At 33.4% G+C, this 20,714-nt stretch overlaps 1 protein-coding gene across 1 annotated transcript in view; it reads left to right on the top strand.

Moving 5' to 3' along the window:
• Nucleotides 1-1,785: 1,785 nt before the first annotated feature.
• Nucleotides 1,786-20,714, top strand: part of NCAPG2 (non-SMC condensin II complex subunit G2) — a 96,391-nt gene continuing 77,462 nt past the window's right edge. Inside the window, exons 1-8 of the mRNA XM_007504688.3 lie at nt 1,786-2,133; nt 3,766-3,879; nt 9,755-9,943; nt 10,674-10,788; nt 10,966-11,120; nt 12,900-13,034; nt 17,680-17,774; nt 19,498-19,567. Coding sequence (XP_007504750.2) covers nt 3,802-3,879; nt 9,755-9,943; nt 10,674-10,788; nt 10,966-11,120; nt 12,900-13,034; nt 17,680-17,774; nt 19,498-19,567 — 837 coding nt within the window. The 5' untranslated portion in view covers nt 1,786-2,133; nt 3,766-3,801. The remainder of the gene's footprint in view (nt 2,134-3,765; nt 3,880-9,754; nt 9,944-10,673; nt 10,789-10,965; nt 11,121-12,899; nt 13,035-17,679; nt 17,775-19,497; nt 19,568-20,714) is intronic.

Below are 20,714 nucleotides of genomic sequence, written 5' to 3'. Positions count from 1 at the left end.
GTAAAAAATTGCCCATCCATTCATTTGGGATCCTTTGTACCCCATTTCAAGAATTGTTTTATCCACTGATGTGGAAATTACTTCTTTGCTCCTCCATTTTTCTAGCACTGTTAAATAAGAAAAGTTATAATGAAAATACTTGCCTTTCCCTGGATCTTACTGGAAAGGCCTCTAGTTTATCTCCATTATATATATATTGCTAGTTCTTTCTATTAGATATTGTTTACTATACCAGAAAAAGGTTTATTTGTACAGAAATAGATGTTGTATCTTGTCAAGAGCTTTTCTTTTATCTTTACACAAAAGCAAACCCAGAGTAGCATAAAGTTTATTTAATCCAAAACCCAAGTTACTGGGTAAGGATTTATTATTCAATAAAAATTGTTGGGAAAAGTGGAAAGCAGTCTGGCCAAAATTAGGTTTTGACACATACCTTACTTCATACTTCAAGATAACTGTTAAATGGATACATGACTTAAATATTAACATAATTCAGTGAATTTCATTTTTTGATTATTAATTTGGCTGATCATGTTCCTAGTTTTCCTAATATTGAACTGAACTTGTATTCAATTTTTATAAATTCTACACGCTCATTACAGGGCAATCTTCTTGATATACTGCTATAGCCTTTTTGTAAATATTTTTAAGGTTTTTGCCTTGGTATTAGTGGGCAAGACTAGTCAGTTCTGTGAATGTGGTTGGGATGACTGGTAGTAGAAAAGAAAGAACCATCAGAAGCCATTATTTTCTTTAAAAAGTTCGTTTACATGTAAACATTTAAAATAAAGCAATATATTTAAATTGAATTTTAGGGACTTTTTTCATTTACCATAGTGCTCTCTATTAGTTAGCAGAAAAATAAATATTTTACATATAAGTCAATTTGTTGGCTAAAAAAGTTAATTTCTCCCTTCAGCAAGAAAGGTTATAAAATTTTCCTATTTTCTACAAAATTTTCACTAAACATTCACTATTTTTTCTTAAATCAAAATACAAAAGTAATTTAAAAAATAACCAAATTTAAGACTGGTGTTAATATTTCAAGCCTTTGTTCAACAAAAAAGTCCAAGTTTACGTATATCGTTATATTTCTTTCAAGTTGTAACTCAAAAATATTTTGTATTTAACACGATAAATTTTATAGTCTTGTAGGTGCTATTAAGATCTTATGGGATTACTTGTAATTCTTACAGAATGCCCAAATATTAATGTTTTGCACCTTTATTTTTAGTTTTTATAATTATAGTACAATTTTTTATCATTAAAGTTATTAATTTGGAACTTGTTTGGGCAAAAGTTAAAAGAAATGTTGATTAGTCTATAGGATTACTCAGCAAGTTCACAAAGGAATTCATGGAACAAAATACATAAATCACTTTTCCAAGTTAAAATTTGTTTAAATTATTCTTCCCTCTCTCCATTTCCCCCCTTAAATCTGTGATATCAATGTGAGCAACTCCAAGTGTGATAACTCCCTCCACTGGTAGAAAAAGATGCTCTGAGACTTGCCCATCACCGTAAAGCCAATTCACATTTAAAAAGCACAATTTGAACCCGGGTTTTCCAGACTTGGTTCGGTGGCCTCCATAACCTTTTTCAGTCACTATGCTGGCTTGGTGTTTTTTGTTCCGTACTAGTTAGGAGCACTTACTCCGACCACAATATAGGCAAGTGGCCCACCAGTAGAGAGTTCATCATAACAGAGTCGACCGGAAACCGGAAAAGCAGTATCCGTTGCGCGCGCGGACCAGAATAACTTCTCATATCCCGCGAGAATTTAGTGACAGCTGAAGGGCGGGTCCGCCTCTATGTCCCTAGTTACAGTAACTATAAAACACTCCCTCCCTAATGCGGAGGGGAGGGCTTCATTTTTCGCACCGAAGCACTTGGAAGAGAAAAGTCTTGTCTCGGATCTCGCGAGAATAGAGCTTCCCCTTAGTCCCCTCCGCGCTCCAAAACGAGGCTACGGCTGCGCGGTGAGGACTTACTGGCGGGTTTGTTTGAAATTTTCTCCCGCCCGAGTGTGAGGTTGGGGCGAGACGAGGTGAACCGAGCCTGAGATCCCTGAGGAAATAGCCTGGCCTGCTGACTTAAAGGAGATGATCAGGAGAAGCTACTTTCAGCCTTCAGGTGGGATGAAGTAAAGGGGTGGCGGGGTATAGGGGCGGAGAGCGACTTGTAGCAGCTCTAATGTTCAGGTCAGCCTCAGTTCTATGCTCTGACTCAAGCCCTAGGGTCCCTATTCTGGGGAAGTAGGAGGCCCTCCTCAAAAAGTATTACTTCATTGATATCGCTTAGCCCTGCTCCGGTTTATAACTGCCGTCTGGCATCTTCCTGCCCCTTGCTTGTTCCCGAGTCCAGGGAAATCCGGCGAGGCCTCCACCAGAGGGTTTTAAGTCATCGAGTTGAGTTCTATGTGTAGGAACCCTAATTTCTTCCTTCACCGAAAGGTCCTTCTCTCTCCGAAAATCTTCCGATTGACTCCTTTTCGTCCTTGCCGCTATTGAAACTCTTTGCCGAATAATGTTGATGCCTATTAGGCTATGTAAAAATGAAATTCTTCATGATAGTTTGTCATATTAGAAGCTGGGTGGTCATCCCTTTTTGTCATCCTTTTCATGTCAATCTCAGGAACCAGTGCTTTAAAATATGCAGTGGTCACTGTTTTCTGAGGACTATAAGACCCTGGATTTAAACCGGGAATGATGGATATCCATCGTATAATAATACTGTGTAACTCACCATAAGTGTTATAGTGGTTTTAGAGAAGAAAAACCTTACCACAATTCAACCAAATTTTCTCCAAACGTTGACTTATTTGGACATTTCCGGATAGGATTCTTGTGCTGGGTTTGTTTAGTTGCAATGGAAATGAAACGCAGGGGACTTTGATTTAGGGATTAAGCTAGGAGGCATTCACTTTCTTGTCCAAATATAAAAAAATGTTTTCTCTTTCTTCCATCTCCCAATTCCCCCCTGCCTTGGGAAAAAGAAAAGAGAAACAAATCCCTTGGTTTTACATATTTTAGTATTCATTCAGATATTCATAGTCAAGCAGAACAAATTCTTGCATTGGCTATGTCCAGAAATCCTCTGTTAGGAGGTAGGCAGCTTGCTTTATCTTTGATCCTTTGAAATCAAGTTGATTATTGCCTTTAGTAGTCTTTTAGTCTTTCAAAGTTATTCTTATATAAATTGTGCTCCAGGAGTCCTTTTGATATGAGAGGGACTAATTTGTTCAAAACAATTATTAGGAAAATTTTGGATATAGGTAACTATGACCTTTTCATTCTATTTTGTTCTTTTGGTTTTGTATTTATTATATATATATAACAGATTCTCTAATTACCATCGATTTAAGATTGTACTTCTGATCTTTCCTTTTTTTCTAATGCCTTGGTTTCTCCAAAAAACAAACTTTTCATTGCTCCTGCCTAGAGAAATATATTTGTTCACAATGTGGACCCTGTGTACAGTGACTTCCTTCTACTTTACTGTTGTCATTGTTGTCTGTGGTCCAGAAGTTCCCTAGCAATCTATTCCATATTTTTATAAGCCAATTTTGGGGAAAAAACTTGTAAATTTCATTAAAATCTTCAGGAATGGTATTAGGGAAATTATTTTTCCTTTATTCTGATGTCCCTTTCCTTCCTGAAAAGATGTATTTAAGGAGATTTATGTCTCTTTTTCAGTATTAGACTAACTTTCTTCCAAATCTTTTCACATGCAAGTTAAAATGTAACTTTATGTGATTGCTTCTAGAATCACAAAATAAATAACACTTGAAAAAACTTCATCATGGAAAAGCGAAAGACATTTTTACAATCTGTATCAAAGGAATTTGTTGAAGACTTTTTGCAATTTGTTCAACTTGATGTAAGTACTGTGTTCTATATTTTTACCAATTTTCATTACAAATATCAAATCACTTTTAGTAGAAACATTGATTCTCAATTCTAACATTGACTCTCAATTCTAACAATGATCAAGAACCTGAAGCCCGTCTATAATTTATGGTTAAGTGATTTGCCTGAGCTTGGGATCTCTTAAGTCTATAAAGGAATATATGAAAAAGCATTTATTAACTAGCTATTATACTAAGCATATACAAAAGTGAGACAATAAATATTTTCAGAGAACTTATATTTTAATGAAGGTAATCAACACATAAAAGGAAGTGGTGGCTAGTGAAGAGATCATAGAATCTGAGATTTAGGTCTGGAAAGGAACTTACTGGCCATTGCATCCAACATTTTCAATTTATAAATAAGGAAACTAAGGCATAGAAAGATTAATAGTTATACAGCGGCCAAATTTCAGGGGCAGATATAAACTCAGATCTTCCTGACTCTTAATCTACTAGGCATGATGTCTCTAAGTACTAGGGAGGGTATAAGGTTGGGGGGGATGTCCTTAGTTTAAATTCAGATTTTAAACTTATTCCTTTTTTGTTGAAGACTTAGAACATTTTTCTTTGCCCATTTGCTCACAGAACTGCCTATCCTTTTCTACATCCTTCTTCTAGATTTCCCATGATAGATCTCAAACATGTTTTAAACATAGTAATTTTTAATAAACTTTAAACAAAATAAGTTTACTTTTATAATTGAAAAGCTAAAACATGCATTTATAGTTAAAACCTTCAACAGCTCATCAGTTATTGTTTCCATTTCTATGATATTCATCCATTCACCCCTATAATGCACAGTTAGTCTTAACATTGGTTGATCAGGTGTGATGAATGCATCAACCATACCGAAGTTCTGTGAACTAGAGATCCAAATTGCCTGTTACAACCTGGATCCTTAGTTAAAACAAACCCAGAGCCTTCTAGCCACTAAACTTAGCTGTACTTGCAAACTAAACGTAAATGATTGCTAGACCTTTATGCCAATAAAGCAGGGTTATGGGAGTAAAATATGAAAATGATCTTCAAACATTTGAAGGGCTTTCATGAGCAAGAGGACTTAGACTTGTTTTGTTTAAGCCCAGAGGGCAGAACTAGGAGCAATGAATAGAAGTTTTTAAGAGGCAAATTTTGGCTTGATGTAGGGAAAAACTTTTTTAATAGAGTTCTCCAAAGCTGGAATGGGTTGTCTTTGGAAGTATGTAGTTGGTCACGTCTCATTGAAATGTCCTAATTAGAAATTAGTTGAGCACTACTTGTTGGACATGTGTCAATGGGGGTTCTTTTTTGAATATGGTTTGGATGAGTTGGATACTAAGGTCTCTTCCCCATTTAAGATTTTGTGATTGTATAAAGAAGAGCTTTATGTTAGATGCTAGTTACTTCTGTAGTTTCAGAGAGTGGTTTGGGGATTTTGATCCTGAAGTTGTAAGACTACAAATTTAGAGCATAAAGAAACCTTAATATTTAATTGGTACAACTTGCTCATTTTATTGATGAAGAAAAAGGTTGTGAAAGGGGAAGTAATTGGCTCAGGTCATGCCAAGAGTCAGATAGATGATAAGGCAAGACTTAAAAAAAATTGTTTTTATTAAAATTTTATTGATATATTTTGTTTACATATGTGTAAATTTTTCCTTTTTATCATTTCCCTTCATCCCCTTCCAGAAAATCATCCTTTGTAATAGACTTAAAAAAAATAAAAACAGATAAAAATAAGCAAAACCTTATTCAATAAATACATCAAAATATTAGACAATCCATGTAGTGTTCCATATTTGTGGATCCCTGCTCTCTGCAAAGAAGTGAAGAATTTTCTTGTATTTCAGTCAGATTTTCTATTTAGCTCTTAAAAATTTTCTATTTCATTAAATATCCAGTTTTTCTTTCTGAAAGATTATACTCAGTATTACTGAATAAGTTATTCTTGGTTGTAATTCTAGCTCCTTTGCTTTCTAGAATATCATATTCCAAATCCTCTCTACCTTTAACATAGAAATTGCGAAATCTCATGTGATCCTGTCTAGAGCTCTGTGATATTTGAATTGTTTCTTTCTAGATTTTTGCAATATTTTCTTCTTGACCCGAAACCTCTGGAATTGAGCTATAATATTCCTGGGAGTTATCATTTTGGGATCCCTTTCAACGAAGCTTAGTGTATTCTTTTCATTTCTATTTTACTTTCAGGTTCTAGGCTATCAGGGCAGTTATCTTAGATAATTTCTTAAAAATTATGGCTAGACTCTTTTTGGATCTTGGTTTTTAGGTATTCTAAGAATTTTTAAATTACTCTTCACTTCTATTTTAGAATCAATACAAGTACCAGTTCCGAGGCAGAAGAGAGGTAGGCAGTTGGGATTAGGTGACTCTCCCAGGGTCACAGAGGTAGGAAGTAGTTGAGGCCAGATTTGAATCTAGGTCCTATCAGCTCTAGTCCTGGCATTCTATCCACTTAGCTGCCTAGCTGCCCTCATCTAATAATTCTTAAGTTATCTTTCCTGGATCAGTTTTCCAGATAGATTATTTTTTCACATATTGTTCTATATTTTTCATTCTTTTGATTTTGTTTTCAGGGAGTCATTAACTTCTAGTTGCCTAATTCTAATATTTGCTAAATTAATTTCCTCAGTGACCTTTTTTACTTTTCCATTTGCCTAATTCTGTTTTTAAGGTTTTATTTCCTTCAATATCTTTTTAGTCCTCTTTTACCAAGCTTTTGACTCTCTTTTCATAATTTTTTTCTTCCGTTCTCATTTGTTTTCCCAATTTTTCCATCAAGTTTCTTATTTTAAAAATCCTTCCTGGGATTTTTCCAGAAATTTTTGTTGGTCTTGTATTCAATTTACATTTTTCTTTTAGGCTCTGCTTTGTAAGGATAATTTTAGGGTTGTGACCTAATCTAAAGTAATTTGGTCGCCAGAGAAAATTCTAAATAAAATACCCAAATCAGTTTGGAAATTTATGGTGATTTTAATTAATATAGAGGGAAGAAATTAAGGAGAAGAGAGAGAAGAGGGTATAGGATTTCTCCCGCCTGGCCTGTGCCAGAGGGAGTTCAGAGACCTCCACCATGAGGTCTTTGAAGATTAGAGGCTTTTCTAAGAGGAGAGTGTTTGGAAGGTAAAGGAAAAAGAATCAGCCTGAACTCTGAGAGAGCTCAGTGAAGATGCCTCATCTGGACTAGGCTACTTAGCTTCTCTCAGTATAGTATCAAGGAAAACTCACTGCCAAAACTGGACAATAGCTGCCACCACGCCAAGATGCCGAAATGCTCAGCAAGCTGCTGCCAGAGCCACCTCTCCACCAAAAGAGGCCGGAGAGAGGAAGTGACCTGAAATATATAGTTGTTTTTTACGTCACTTTCCTGCATCTCACATGTCATGTACCAATGGTAGCTTAAGCTTGAATTAGGACAGCCCAAGGGTCTCTCAGTTGTTTCTGATTTGTCATTTGCTACCACATGTCTGTCATAGGCCATCCTCTTAAATACTTAATCCTTAAGTATGGGTCTAGATACTCCCGTTTTTGTTAGACTAAGTAGGGTGGAGTAATCTAAAATTCACAGTTTATAGTGATTTTAACATTATTGTTTTTCTCTTGGTTTATGTCTTGATCTTTCCTGTCACCATAGTAAGGTGTTATGGTCAGCTTCTTTTTTTCTGTTGCATGCTCATTTTCTAGACTTTTTAAAAACTTTTAACTTCATGCTTAAGTTGGACTCTGCCCTTCAGGGCAGAAATGATATTGTCCCAAGCTTCAGCCGTTTGTTCTGCTATTTCCAGAGCTAACTCTGGAGGTCTATAAGTTTTGTGGTGTTTCCAAGGTGGTATGATCCAAGGAGATCTGCTCTCCTAACCTGATTAGTTTGAAAGGGAATTTTTGAGAAGGTGGCTAAGTGCTTCTCTGCACTTCCATCTTGATTCTTCTGAGTCCATGTAAAAAAAAAAAACAACAATTTTTTAACCTTAATAATATATCTTAGAATTGATACTAAGTATCAGTTCAAGGCAGGAGGGTGGTAAGGATTAGGCAAATGAGGTTAAGTGATTTGCGCAGGATCACACAACTAGGAAGTGTCTGAGGCCAGGTTTGAAACAGATCCTCCTGACTTCATGCCTGTATCTGTATCCACTGAGACTCCTAGGTGTTTCCACTGAATTTTTCTTACACTTATGCCTATTTTTAATTTTTAATTTTGTCAAATTTTGGACTCTCTATTTTCAAAAATTGGCAATTAAAGATACATTCTGATATGCCTTTGAAGCAGAAAATTACTCATTTCAAATTCTAGAACATGACACTGTAACAAATAAAAGGTGATTTGGAGGCTTAGGGCCAGATTATAAGCATTTTTTAATAAAAAAGAGAAAGTGATAGAAGAGATACTTCAGCCTTATTAGAACTGTTAATTCATTTTGCTCTCTGAAATCTGTTAATCTGAGGAATATGAACATTATAGTGATTTTTCTTGAATAACTCCATATTTTTTTCCAGAAAGGTCAGACCAATTCACTGCTTTTATATTAGTGTATTTGTCTTCCCATAGCCTCTCCCAATTTGAATTCATCCATCTTTGCTACTTTGAGGTGAGGAGAAACCTCAAGTTTATTTTAATTTGCATTTTTCTCATTGATAGTGATTTGGAGCATTTTTTTTTAAATAATGCTTGATGATAGTTTGAAGTTTTACTTAAAACTATTTAACTCACTCACCACTTAACTATTAGAGAAGGTTTATCTTTTTTGACAGAATTTTAAGAAACTGTAAAAATAGAAAAAAGTTCATTTCTTTGATTCCTTCTGGGCTAATTCAGTCTTTGAGACTTTTTAATATTCATATTAACTTTAAAATAAATGCTACACATTTGTGTTTTAGTAATATTTGAAAACTTATCTGACAGTATTAGCTCATTTTAAATGCTTTAAGTTTTGCAAAGACTTATTCAATTATCTCATTTGATAAATAACTTTTTAAGGTAGATGCTTTAAGGTAGATTGTTCCAGGTTTATAAATAAATAAAGTGAGCCTCAGGGAGATTGACTTGTCCAAGGTCACATAAATAGTTCCAGAGTTGAAATTCAAATCCATATCATCCCAACTCCAATCTATTTGGCTATCAACTATGACTTATAGACTCTTCCCAAAGTTTGCATATGATATGCAATTTCTGTGAAATAATGATACTCACTTAAATCATTTTTTTATTGGAGTTTTAATTTTACTGGTACATAAGGAAGCTTCCTTTACCAATGCATATTGACACTCTTTAACTTATGACTTTCAGAGATCCTGGGTCACTGGCTAGTTTAGTGACTCTCCCCAAAACCCTCAGCAAGTAATGGGAAGGACTTAAACAAGTCTTAATGAGTCTGAGGCCAGCTCTCTGTATGATGATCAATTACCTAGTTAAAATTTGTGAAGGAGAAGAGGGAGGGAATAAGTATTTATTAGTGTGTGCTGGGTAGCTTTACAAAATACCTCATTTGATTCTCATAGCAACCCTGGGAAGAAGGTTATTATTATTTCCACTTTATACTTAGCCTCTTTGTAAATGGGCCAAAAATTTTTTTTGAGTCTTGCTATTGGGATTATTCTCTTAAGAGTACACTAGTATAAATTTTTGTTAACAAAATTTTCACCTCACAGCTACTTACTTATATTTTGTCTTTACCCACATGGAGAATTTTTTTTGAAAGTTATAACCAAGAATATATTGTTTATTTTGGTTACAGGTATTAAAGGCTATCAAAACTTGCAATCGTTGTTCTTTAAAAAAAAAAACTGTAGAAAGTAAGAGTGCTGTTTTTCTTTTTTAAAAAATGCGTAATTCTGATAACTTTACAGAGAGATGTCTTTGACCCTTTCAACTTGAATGAATTATTAGAGGAGTTACCAAGGAAACAGAAAGAAGAATTATGGGAAAGGCTAAAAAATTTATTAACAGATGTGCTGTTAGAGACCCCAGTGGATGAGTGGCAAAGGCATGAAAAAGAGTGTGATGATCATATGGAAATAGAAAATGGCCCAGACAAGGTAATATTTACTTTTTAAAAATGTAAATGACTTTTAATAATTGAACTAAAATGCTTGGAAAATATATAGAACTAAAAATCTGAAATTCTAAAGATTGAATATGTATTCCTTGTAATATGCTAGAATAAGTTGTCTTTTAAAAAATGTATTATTATGCAAAACACACTTCCATATTGGTCATTGTTATAAGAGTACCCTCATATAAAACCAAAAGCCCCAAATAAAACTGTAAATACACATAATATGAACAATATTGTGCTTTGATCCATATTCATCCTACTCAATAGTTCTTTCTCTGGGAGTGAATAACATTCCCCATCATAAGTCTTTCACAATAATCCCAGATCATTGCATTGCTGAGAATAGCCAAGTTTTCACAGTAAATCATCATACAATATTGCTGTTACCATGTACAATGTTCTTCCGGTTTTCCTTATTTTATTCTGCATCAGTTCATGGAGGTCTTTCTAGCTTTTTCTGAAATCATCTTGCTTATTATTTTTATAGCACAATATTGTTCTATCACCAACATGTACCTCAATGAATAAATTGTATTTAAATTAACTTGTATTTCAGAATTATTTCAACATTAAAAATAAATTCTTAACTTATTAAAGTAATTTTGTTTTTCAGGCATAGTTTAATATTAAAAAAATCAAGTAATGTTTTAACTCCTTCCAAAGTTGAAGATAATTTTGTGATTTTAATGGTGCTGTTTTTTAATTTACAGAAACAAACCTTTAAAGTCATCTATGCAGTTACATATGTGATTACCATTTCTTTATCTGTAATAAATCAAGATGAAAACTACAATGCTCTTCTAGAGTGTGCAATCATATTAAATAGTAAGTTGATTTTTTTCCATAATGTGACATTTTTGAAAGGATAGAATCTCCTTTACCATGCCTTCAAAGAAAAGATTCATACTACATTTCCATGTAAGTTATACTGTTCCAAATTTATTATGTTTGAATTAATGAAGTTCAGTTGCATTTAAAATCTTGTTCTTTTTTTAATTTTAGGTATTATATATGCCCTGCCTGAATCTGAAAGTAATCTGCAGAATTCCATACATCAGCTATGTATGATTTGGTGGGAGAAAGGCCTAGAAGCCAAAGAAGATATGGGAAAAACTGCTTTTATGATACTATTAAAAAAGAGTCTTAATACTAAAACAGTACGTTGAAATTGATTATATTCTTTTACCATTCTTTGTCACTTAGTTTTTGAGAACTAGATGAGCCTTCTTATACTTTAATCTTTGAAATCTTTTATTTCTTTTGGACTAATAAAGTTATGCTAATTAGTCCAGTTGTCACAAAATACTCATTCTAGGGGTTCTTAATCTTTTTTTCTGATGTGGATATCTTTGCAATCTACTGAAGCCTCTGGATTCCTTCTTAGCATAATTTTTTTCAAATGGATCTGCTAAAATACATCAGGTTAAAAGAAAAGAAATAATATTGAAATATAATTATCAAAAGAAAAAATGCAAGAATTCATAGACTCCAGGTTATGAATCCTTACCTTATTACAACTTTGCTTACTGCTATTTTTCCCCTAATCTTTTTTCTCCCAAAGTTTTTTTTTTTAATCCAGTTTACTTTTGGTAGCGATCTTCATTTTTAATTTTGAGCCTTTCTCTTTTTCATTTGAATAACCCTTAAGCTTTGTCTTAGCATTATTTCCTTTGTTTTCTAAGATATATTTGACCTTTCAACAACAACTTTAGCATCATTATTTTTGTTAAATTGTTCTCAGGCTATAACTCAGATACCTTCTAGTTTCTCAGTTTTATATCTACTACTTTTTGATCAGAACATCAAAATTTTTTGATGATTTTAGATATGATATTAAGTTGTCATATAGAACATTCTTATACCAAAGTTTGATTGGGTTCTTTATTATATAAAATTTTATATAATGAATAGAACATTTGTTATGATAGAACAAATGTTCTACTGTTGAAATTAAAGTATGACTAGGCTCATTTATATTAATAAATATATTTTAACATTTTACATAATTATTTAAAATATAATATTATGTACAATGAATTCAGCATGTTACTTGCAAAGGTAGCCTGTTAATCTGTTGTTACCATTCAAATTTCCTTTTCCTTTGTGCATTTAAAAAAATTCTTTAATAACCAATTTTTTTTACAAGGGGGTTAATATGATTGCTAGCACCTTTTATTCCTTTTTCCCTTCAATAAAAAAAAGTAAAATGTAAAAATAAAATAAGATAAAATGTGACAAGTTAGCATAATCAGGCAATAAAGTCTACACATTATTATACTTCAAAGTAGAAGTCTCACTCTGCCCTTTGAGTTTCTGATCTCTGTCACATAGTGGCAAGTCAGCCATTGGGTATCTATTAAGTGCTTGCTATGTACCTAGCACTATGAGATTCAAATATAAGCAAATAGAAAAAAAGGATCATGTTTCATCATTAGTCCTCTAGAGTTGTGATTGGTCATTGCATTTATTAGAGTTCTTAAACTTAAAAAAAAAAACCCTTCTGACTTAGAATCAATAATAAGAATTGGTACCAAGGTAGAAAAGCAATAAGGGCTAGATTATTGGGGTTAAGTGACATGCCCAGGGTCATGCAACTAGGAAGTGTCTGAGGCCCAATTTGAATCTAGTATGTCCTGTCACCAATCCTGACTCTTTATCCACTGAGCCACCTAGTTACCCTAGAGTTCTTAAACTTTTAAGTTATTTTTCCTTACGGTGTTGCTATCATATTGTTATCTAGATTCTATAACTTTTCTCTGCATAAATGTGGCTTGTCATTTTTTATTGTTTATAATAATAATAATTATATTTATGTTTATAATAATAAATAAGTTTATTATTATTTGATGTTTAAATCTGCCTCTTTTGTCTGATGTTTCTCTCAAATATGGCTAAAGATGCTGTCGAAATTAATTTTACTATTTTTGTTTTACTAGGGTGCAGATGTTTGTCGACTTTGGAATATTCATCCAGCCTTACTCTGCTTTGATTATGATTTGGAGGAAAGTGATGAAATTAAGGATATGTTACTTCAGTGCTTTATGAATATTAATGGTATCAAGACAGAAAAGGTAAATAGGATTTTCATTTTTGGTCCATTTGCTTTAGGCTTCTATGTTTTTTCTTTATAGGAGCTTGTGTATTAATCATTTCTCTTCCTTTCCTAGTCAAAGATAATTTTGCTAGATAGAGCAAAAACAGAATAACAAAATCTATAGATTCAATGGTAATGAACAGAGCCCTACTTTTTTTTTTTTATCATAAGGAGGGTCTGGTCTCATATCCTATCTCTGATACTATCTATGTGACCTTGGACAAGTCATTTAAAACCTCTGCACCTTAGTTTCCTCATACTTATGAAATAATGAAGCTGGACTAGATGATTAATAAGAGATAATATGAGCTAACTCAGAACATAGAGCTCGAAAGAACAGATATCAAAACTAATGTAAAACAATAGCTAGGTGGCCCCAGGCAAGTCACTTAATCCCCTCCCCCCCTCCCCCCTTACCTCATAGCACATACTTCCCAAGGTTTTTTAAAGGTCAAATAAAATACTATTTGTAAAGTACTAAACCCAGTGTCAGACACTCTAGGTACTTAATGTTTGTTTCCTTCTTTCCTCTAAGGTCTCTCTCAGCACTAAATCTCTAATCCTAATTATGAAAATAAGAATTACACATAAAAGAACTAGAGTATGCTTATGTGGGTCCTAAGTTTTCAAAAAATAAGCTGTACTGGGCCTTAAAGTATATAATTTAGATTGACAGAAAGTAGAAAGGATTAAATTATACAAGCCAGAGCATATAGGCAGTAATTGTTAATGTGAAGAAAGGGAAAAACAAAGTTTACAGTAGATTAAATTGAATAGGAAAGGTAGATTATGTTCTGGAGAATAATGACTAACAAACTGAAGATTTTTTTACTTAATTAGTTAGATAGACTTCAATGGAGAAATTACTTAGCACAGTCTCTACTTATATATAGTAGGCGAAACATTTTTTTGGTGCTTTTGTGTTTAGTTTTGTACAGATGTTCATGACTACATTTGGGGTTTTCTTGGAAGCATAATGGAGTGTTTGACATTTCCTTCTCCAGCTCATTTTACAGATGAAGAAACTGAGACAAATAAGGTTTGAACTCGGGAAGATGAATTTTCCTGACTTCAGGCCTGCCACTCTATCTACTGTGCCACATAACTCCCCCATGTTGGTGTTTATAAAAGTGATATTTTGAAGGATACACATAGTAGATTAAAGAATACCCACAGGAGACGGTTGGAAGAAAAAGAGATATCAAAGGAAATAAAAATAATATTTATGACCTTTCCAAGTTCTGAGTCTAGAGCAAAGAGAAGGAAGCTAGGTATTTTTTTACTGATTTGAAATGTTGTAGCAGTCTTTTTGATCTCAGATTGTCTTGCCTTCATTTCTTCCTGGAATTCACATATTTGGTAAATCTATAAAAATGAGAGCAAAGTACTTCTTACTTGAAGCAATGACATATAGCTAATGCGTATTTGTTATGCAAAAGTCTCTGCCACAAGAATTCTTAATTTGACAACAATTATTTAGCACTTACTAAATGCCAGGGACTCTTATGAGTAAAAGTCTTGGACCTTGAGGACCTTGGTAGTGCAGGAGAAAATATGTGTACAATTATCATAAGTAAGTTAAAATGCCCTAACTATATAAGTGGGAACTGGCTATTTTGATATTTTTTTCTTTTTAGAATTTTTAAAGAAAAATTCTCAAAATATTTTTATTGTGTTTATAATTTCTTTTTCACATTCTTTCCTTGGACTTTTATAACTTTTATTTTAGTACCCAAAATTCTGCACAAAAAGTAGAACAGAAAAAGCAGATTTTATGTGAATTCACAGTATATGTCAGTGCTCAGGTATCTATTAGGTATAGCTTGTTTATTAAAAATTTTAAATTTCAATTAATTCATTGGTAAATATTGAAGTATTTACTATGTGCCAAGTACTGTGCTTAGTGCCTGGAATTCAAAAAGAAGCATAAGGCAGATTCTGTCTTCAAACTGTTTATAATCTAATGGGGTAAATAACATGCCAATGAATCTATACAAAGCAAACTATATACAGCATAAATAGGAAATGATTAACAGAAGAAGTACTAGAACTAAGAGGGTTTAAGAAAGGCTTCCTTTAAAATAAGGGATTTTGGTGTTTGTTTTTTTTTGAAGCTGATAAAGTTAGTAGGCATAATTGAGGAGGTAGAACATTCTAGGTATTGGGGGACAGTCTGAAAACATATCCAGAGCTGAGTGAGGTGGAGTGTCTTGTTCCTGGAAAAGCTAGAAGGCTAAAGTCACTTACTTGAGTAGTAGGTGAGAGCAAATAAGGTCTAAAAAGTTGGAAAAGTAGGAGGGGTCCAATTTATGGAAAGTTTTGAATGTCATACGGAACATTTTCTATTTGAAACTGTAAGTGGTAGGGAGCCGCTCAAATCTCTTGAATAAGGAGGATACCCTGGTTGGATTTGTGCTTTAGAAAAATCACATTGGTGGTGGATAGGAGAGGGGAGAGATTTAAGACAAGCAGACCCACCAACAGGCTACTGAAATAAAGTGTGAAGTGATAAAAGCCTTCACTAGAATGGTGGCAGGGTCAAAGGAGAGAAGATGTTGAAAAAGTGAAATTGACAGTCTACAGCAATAACTTGGCTGTGAGGTGTCATTTCAACATGCTACTTTCAAAGCTTTCCTTTTTTATTGTGTTTTCTTCTATACTTTCTTCTCTTCTGTATATTTTTCAAAATTAAATTTTATTTTTTAATGAACAAATATTGATTTTTGTCTCCACACCCTCCTATTGTACTATGGCCTCCCGGCCTGCGAGAGGCTGTAAAGGTGAGAAAGAGAGGATAGAGATAGAGTAGAAGTTTTGATCCCGCGAAGGGCATGAACGAGCCGACTTTAGAGATGTGACTAACCGAGTCAGTAGACAAATATTATTTGTATGAGCCCACAGCTAAGCTCCGACCACTGAGTATGACTATTCAGGCTAAAACCACCCAATGATCTCGACTTAACACCATACTGGTCAGAGGATAAAGCTAGCTCAGATGGAAAGGAGATCAGAAACTACAGGAGGTAGATAATGCTAGGTAGCATTAGGAGAAAGAGAGGAAGTAAGGCAGGCCTGGCCTAAAGACCAGGCCTTAGTGAGAAAGATAGAGAAGAGAGAGACAGGGGAGAAGATGTTCCTTATCAAAGCTGTGGATGCTCTTCAAGTGGGCGGAGCTTACTGGGGCTCGTTTATTTATAGACTTGACAGCTCAATACATATTGAACAGTTATATGATACCTCAATACATATGGATGAGTTACCTGGGGTATTCCCATTGGATAATGCAACTTATGACAAGGTGAAGGTGGGGTTATTATCCCCGGGAGAGTGAGACAAAGGAAAGCCAGGTTTCGCGCCTAAACTTCAGCCACGCTGGCAATAAAATTTATTGCCATGCACAGGATGGCTATGTGCTCACTCACATTCCTTGTCTCCCCATAGTGTCTATGGGCTGGATTGCTACATGTACCATTGAGCATAAAGAAAAAAAAAAAACTTCTGCCCCTTTAACAGTTGTCATTTTCCTTTTTTGTCAACTTTACCAGTCTGACAGGTATGAAATTAGAACTTCATTTTTAATTAACCTTTCTTTTAATATTAAGGATTTGTAACACATGTTCTCTACTGTTAGTGATTTGGTTGGAACACCTTTTCATTACTCTTGGTGATCTGCAGCACTTTCTCAATGCTATTAATGATTTGGAGCACTTTCTCATTTAGCTATTGGTAAAACTATTTGCTCATATCTTTTTAGCATTTTTTTTGGGGGGGTGGTTCTTGTCACATATTTTAGGCAGCCCTTAATATGTTGAATATCATACCTGTATCAGAGAAACTTGCTGCTAAGATTTTTTTCCTGTCAAATTTTTTAGGAATCTTTTATCTTGGCTCTTCTGATTATTTTAGATCAGTTTAGGTTTTAAAATTCAGTGGCAGAATAATAATAAAACTGTGACTCAAATTAAAAGGCAACAATATAATGGATACATTGCTAGATATAGAGTAGTAAATGTTGATCATGGGCAAGACTTTTAAGCATTAAGCCTGAATTTCCTCATCTATAAAATGGAAATAATAGTAGCTATAGTAGCTACCTCATACAGTTGTGGCGCTTAAATGAGATAATGTATGCAAGATTTTATTTTACCTTGCCTATCATATTATGTGAATTCCACATCTTATTAAGTAATATAGTTATGTCTTTGAAATGCTTTGTATTGAGATATAGTAAGGATTTCATAGGTTGTATTTGAATTTTTAAGTCTTCATATTGTGAGCTCTGACTACAGTTACTAGGGAAAGAGAGTTGAATGGTAATTGCAAATTGACAACCAAGTAAGGATGTTAAGATTCTACATTTTTCTCTCTTCCTCATCTATTCCTTTCCTCTCTTCCCCATGGGGTGCTGATACATGTCATGGAAACACAATGGTTTTATAAAATATTGTCTGTTGGAAATATTATATTAAGCTGTATGTTTTCTAATCTCAGTCAATTTTTAATAACAATTATTTGTACTGTGGGCTGTTAGATTACTCAACAACCAAGGATTTTTCTTTTGTTCATTGAAATTGTTTTCATCCAGTTATTATTTTTTGTCATATCTTGCTTTTCTTTTACAGGGAAGACGATTTCTTAGCTTTCTGTTCAGCTGGAATATAAACTTCATTAGAGTGATCCATGAGACCATTAAAGATCAATTGCATATTTTACAAAAGTATGTATTACAGGTAGCTAACTGTTATTCAGTTTTTGCTGTAACTTTTTAAAGATACAAACTGAACTAACTTTTAAAATAGACTTGAAAATTAGCTCCTACAAGTTTTACTTTGGTCATTAGACATTAGTGCCTAATTTTTCATTGTTAATCATTAGTGTGATGCCTTAAATTGATTGGTAGAAGATAATTCCGTAGGTTGTGTTTTAGAAAGAAACCTGACAGAAACAGTTTTTTAAAATCAATTTGACAATTATAAACATCTTTTGCTTAGATAGAGGGGTCCAAAAATGGACTTTGAAAATTTTTGAATATAGATGTCCTTAATTTCTTTGTGGGTGATAGACCTCTTTGACAGTCCAGTGAAACCAATGGATCCCTTCTCAGGACAGTATTTTTCAACAATTGGAGGAAATGGATAGAGATAATTTTTTTCCCCATTGAAGTTCATAAATTACCTCAAATCTATCATAGGATGGAAGATGTGATCAATTAAGAACCCATGCTTTAACAAACCATTTGAAATTACAATTTACAATATTCTCAAACCGATGACAAAATTCCTTAATCAGTAAAGTTGTACCTTAGAAAAAATCTTTAGTACATTAAAAATTATATCAGATAATTGAGTCATTCAAGAAACCTTGCTCACTTACTTCCTTTATCTTTAGATAGGACAACGCTCTTTTCTAAACTTTCACCCATTTTTTTTTTCAGAGGAAGGAAAAAAGTAAACGTTAAGTGCTTTACACTTGAAAAAAATTGAGGCAGAAAAAGATTAAGCAATTTGCCTAGTAGCACACAGTTACTAAGTGTTGGTGGCTGGATCAAATTCAAGTCTCCCTGACTCTTTGCCCAGTGCTCTGTCCACTGTGTCATCTAGCTAAGGCAGATGAGGCTCTTAATCTTTGTCTATTTCAATTCCTTCAACTGCAAAGTAGAGATAATAATAGCACCTACAAAGTTGTTTTGAAAATAGATATAAAATATCATAGATTCATACAATGCTTTATCAGGGTGCCTGGCACATAGTAAGTGCTATGTAAATGTTAGCTATTATTATTGTTATTGGCTTCCTCAAAAATGTAGCTAAGCCTTTGACAAGAGGAAAAAATGATTTATTTGGGGCATTATGTTGGTTCTGAATTGATAGTTAAAGAGTTTCTGATCCTGATAGGTTTGAGGATTTAAAACTAAAATGTTGTCTTAATTTGTAATAGCTCACCTCAAAAAGAAAGGGATAGATAGGACAGTATTATTTCTGTAATGTAAGCCTCATCTATAGTTGAAGCATTTTGTCAGTCAAATCTGAGATTTGATCATACTTTATTAAAATGATACCCTTTTAAATATAAAACATTTAGCTATTAAAAGAAGTTTTTGCATATAAATATTCACTTAATGATTAAGAGAATTAGTAGAATGGATAATCCAAAGTACATATTCCAGAAATTTTCTTGTACTTGAATTTCAATCTAATGTCCTGTGATTTTTCAAGATTTCTTAGAAAATAATGAAGGTATAGTGATGATGTGATCTAAAAAGAATAGAAAAAGAACTTGTCAATGCTATTTTGCTTCTCAGGACTTTTTTGCAACTTAGCATTTAATATTACTGTTTAATTTCATCGATAAAATAATACCCTCAAGTTGAGAGCATTAATTAAAAATATGTTGTACCTTAGCATTAACTCAATTTTATGATTTTTTTTTAATTTGTACAGATCTCTGATGGTTCATATTGCTGAAATTTATTTCAGAGCTTGGAAGAAGGCTTCAGGAAAAATGTTGGAGGTATTTAATATAATTTCACTATAAGTCTGCACTAAACATACCCATGTTTAATTCATCAGTAAGGAAGGGGCAATTTGAACTTTTGAATTCTCTCCCACTTGCCTTCCCTCTCCTTTCTCCTTACTCCTTAAAAAATTTTAAGGAAAAAAAAAATAAAAGATTGATTAGCTATAAGAATTTTAGAGAACAGAGTAATAATATTTTCCTCTTAATTTAACTGCTTGAATATATCCCCTCAGATTCTTTATTTCCTAAAAGTCAGATACTCATTCGTTTTAGTAACATGATACTTGTGATTCATCTTTTTAGGTATAAATATTTTGAGAATTCTGAAAACCATTTTAAAAATCCTCTTTGAATTTCCATTAGAACATTTAAGACTTGGTTTTTAAATTAATGATTCCCATGTATTAGAAATAGATTCTTGGCTATTTTCACCCAAGCAAAAGAAAAAGAACTTCCTAAAAGGGATCATTGTAGGCCTTTTTTTTTTTTTTAAGCAAATCAACAACTTTAATGGCCCAAACAAACCAGATGTCTCCAAGGACATATGAGACATATCCTGCTGGTTTACCTTCCCAGAAGAAGAAGCATCTAAGTAGATCACAGAGGACCACATAAAGGGAAAAATGTGTAGGTGCATTCTCGGTCAAAATGGTATCTCTGGTGCCTTTTGATACCATGACCTTTTCCCAAACCCTTTGGGGAAGAATGGTATAATGAATTAAAAATGTTATTTTATCCTCCCAGCACAGTGAATGGAGCAACTGGCATGGCATCAGGAAGATTAGAGTTCCAATGTGGCCTTGGACACTTACTAGCATGTCACTTAAATTATGTTTGCCTCAATTTCCTCAATTGTAAAATGAGGATAATAATAGCATGTGCCTCCCAAAGTTGTGATGATTCAATGAGATATTTGTAAAAGTGCTTAGTGTAGTGCTTGATACATGTGCTGTATAATGCTTATTCCCTTCCCTTTTTCCTTTCATGATCCTTCGATATTTTAAACTTTTAACTCTCTTCTGAGTTCTAATTTTACTTTAGATAATGGTTCTTTTTTGTTTAGATGACATTACAAAATAGTAGGTTTATTTATAAGTTAGTACTGAATTACTTTTGGCAAAATCTTTGGACCAGGTGTTAA

The sequence above is a fragment of the Monodelphis domestica genome, chromosome 5 (genome assembly GCF_027887165.1).
Source record: "Monodelphis domestica isolate mMonDom1 chromosome 5, mMonDom1.pri, whole genome shotgun sequence".
In the NCBI taxonomy this organism is placed as follows: domain Eukaryota; kingdom Metazoa; phylum Chordata; class Mammalia; order Didelphimorphia; family Didelphidae; genus Monodelphis; species Monodelphis domestica.
Note: the sequence above shows the minus strand (reverse complement) of the source record. Positions and strands in the feature narration are given on the sequence as shown.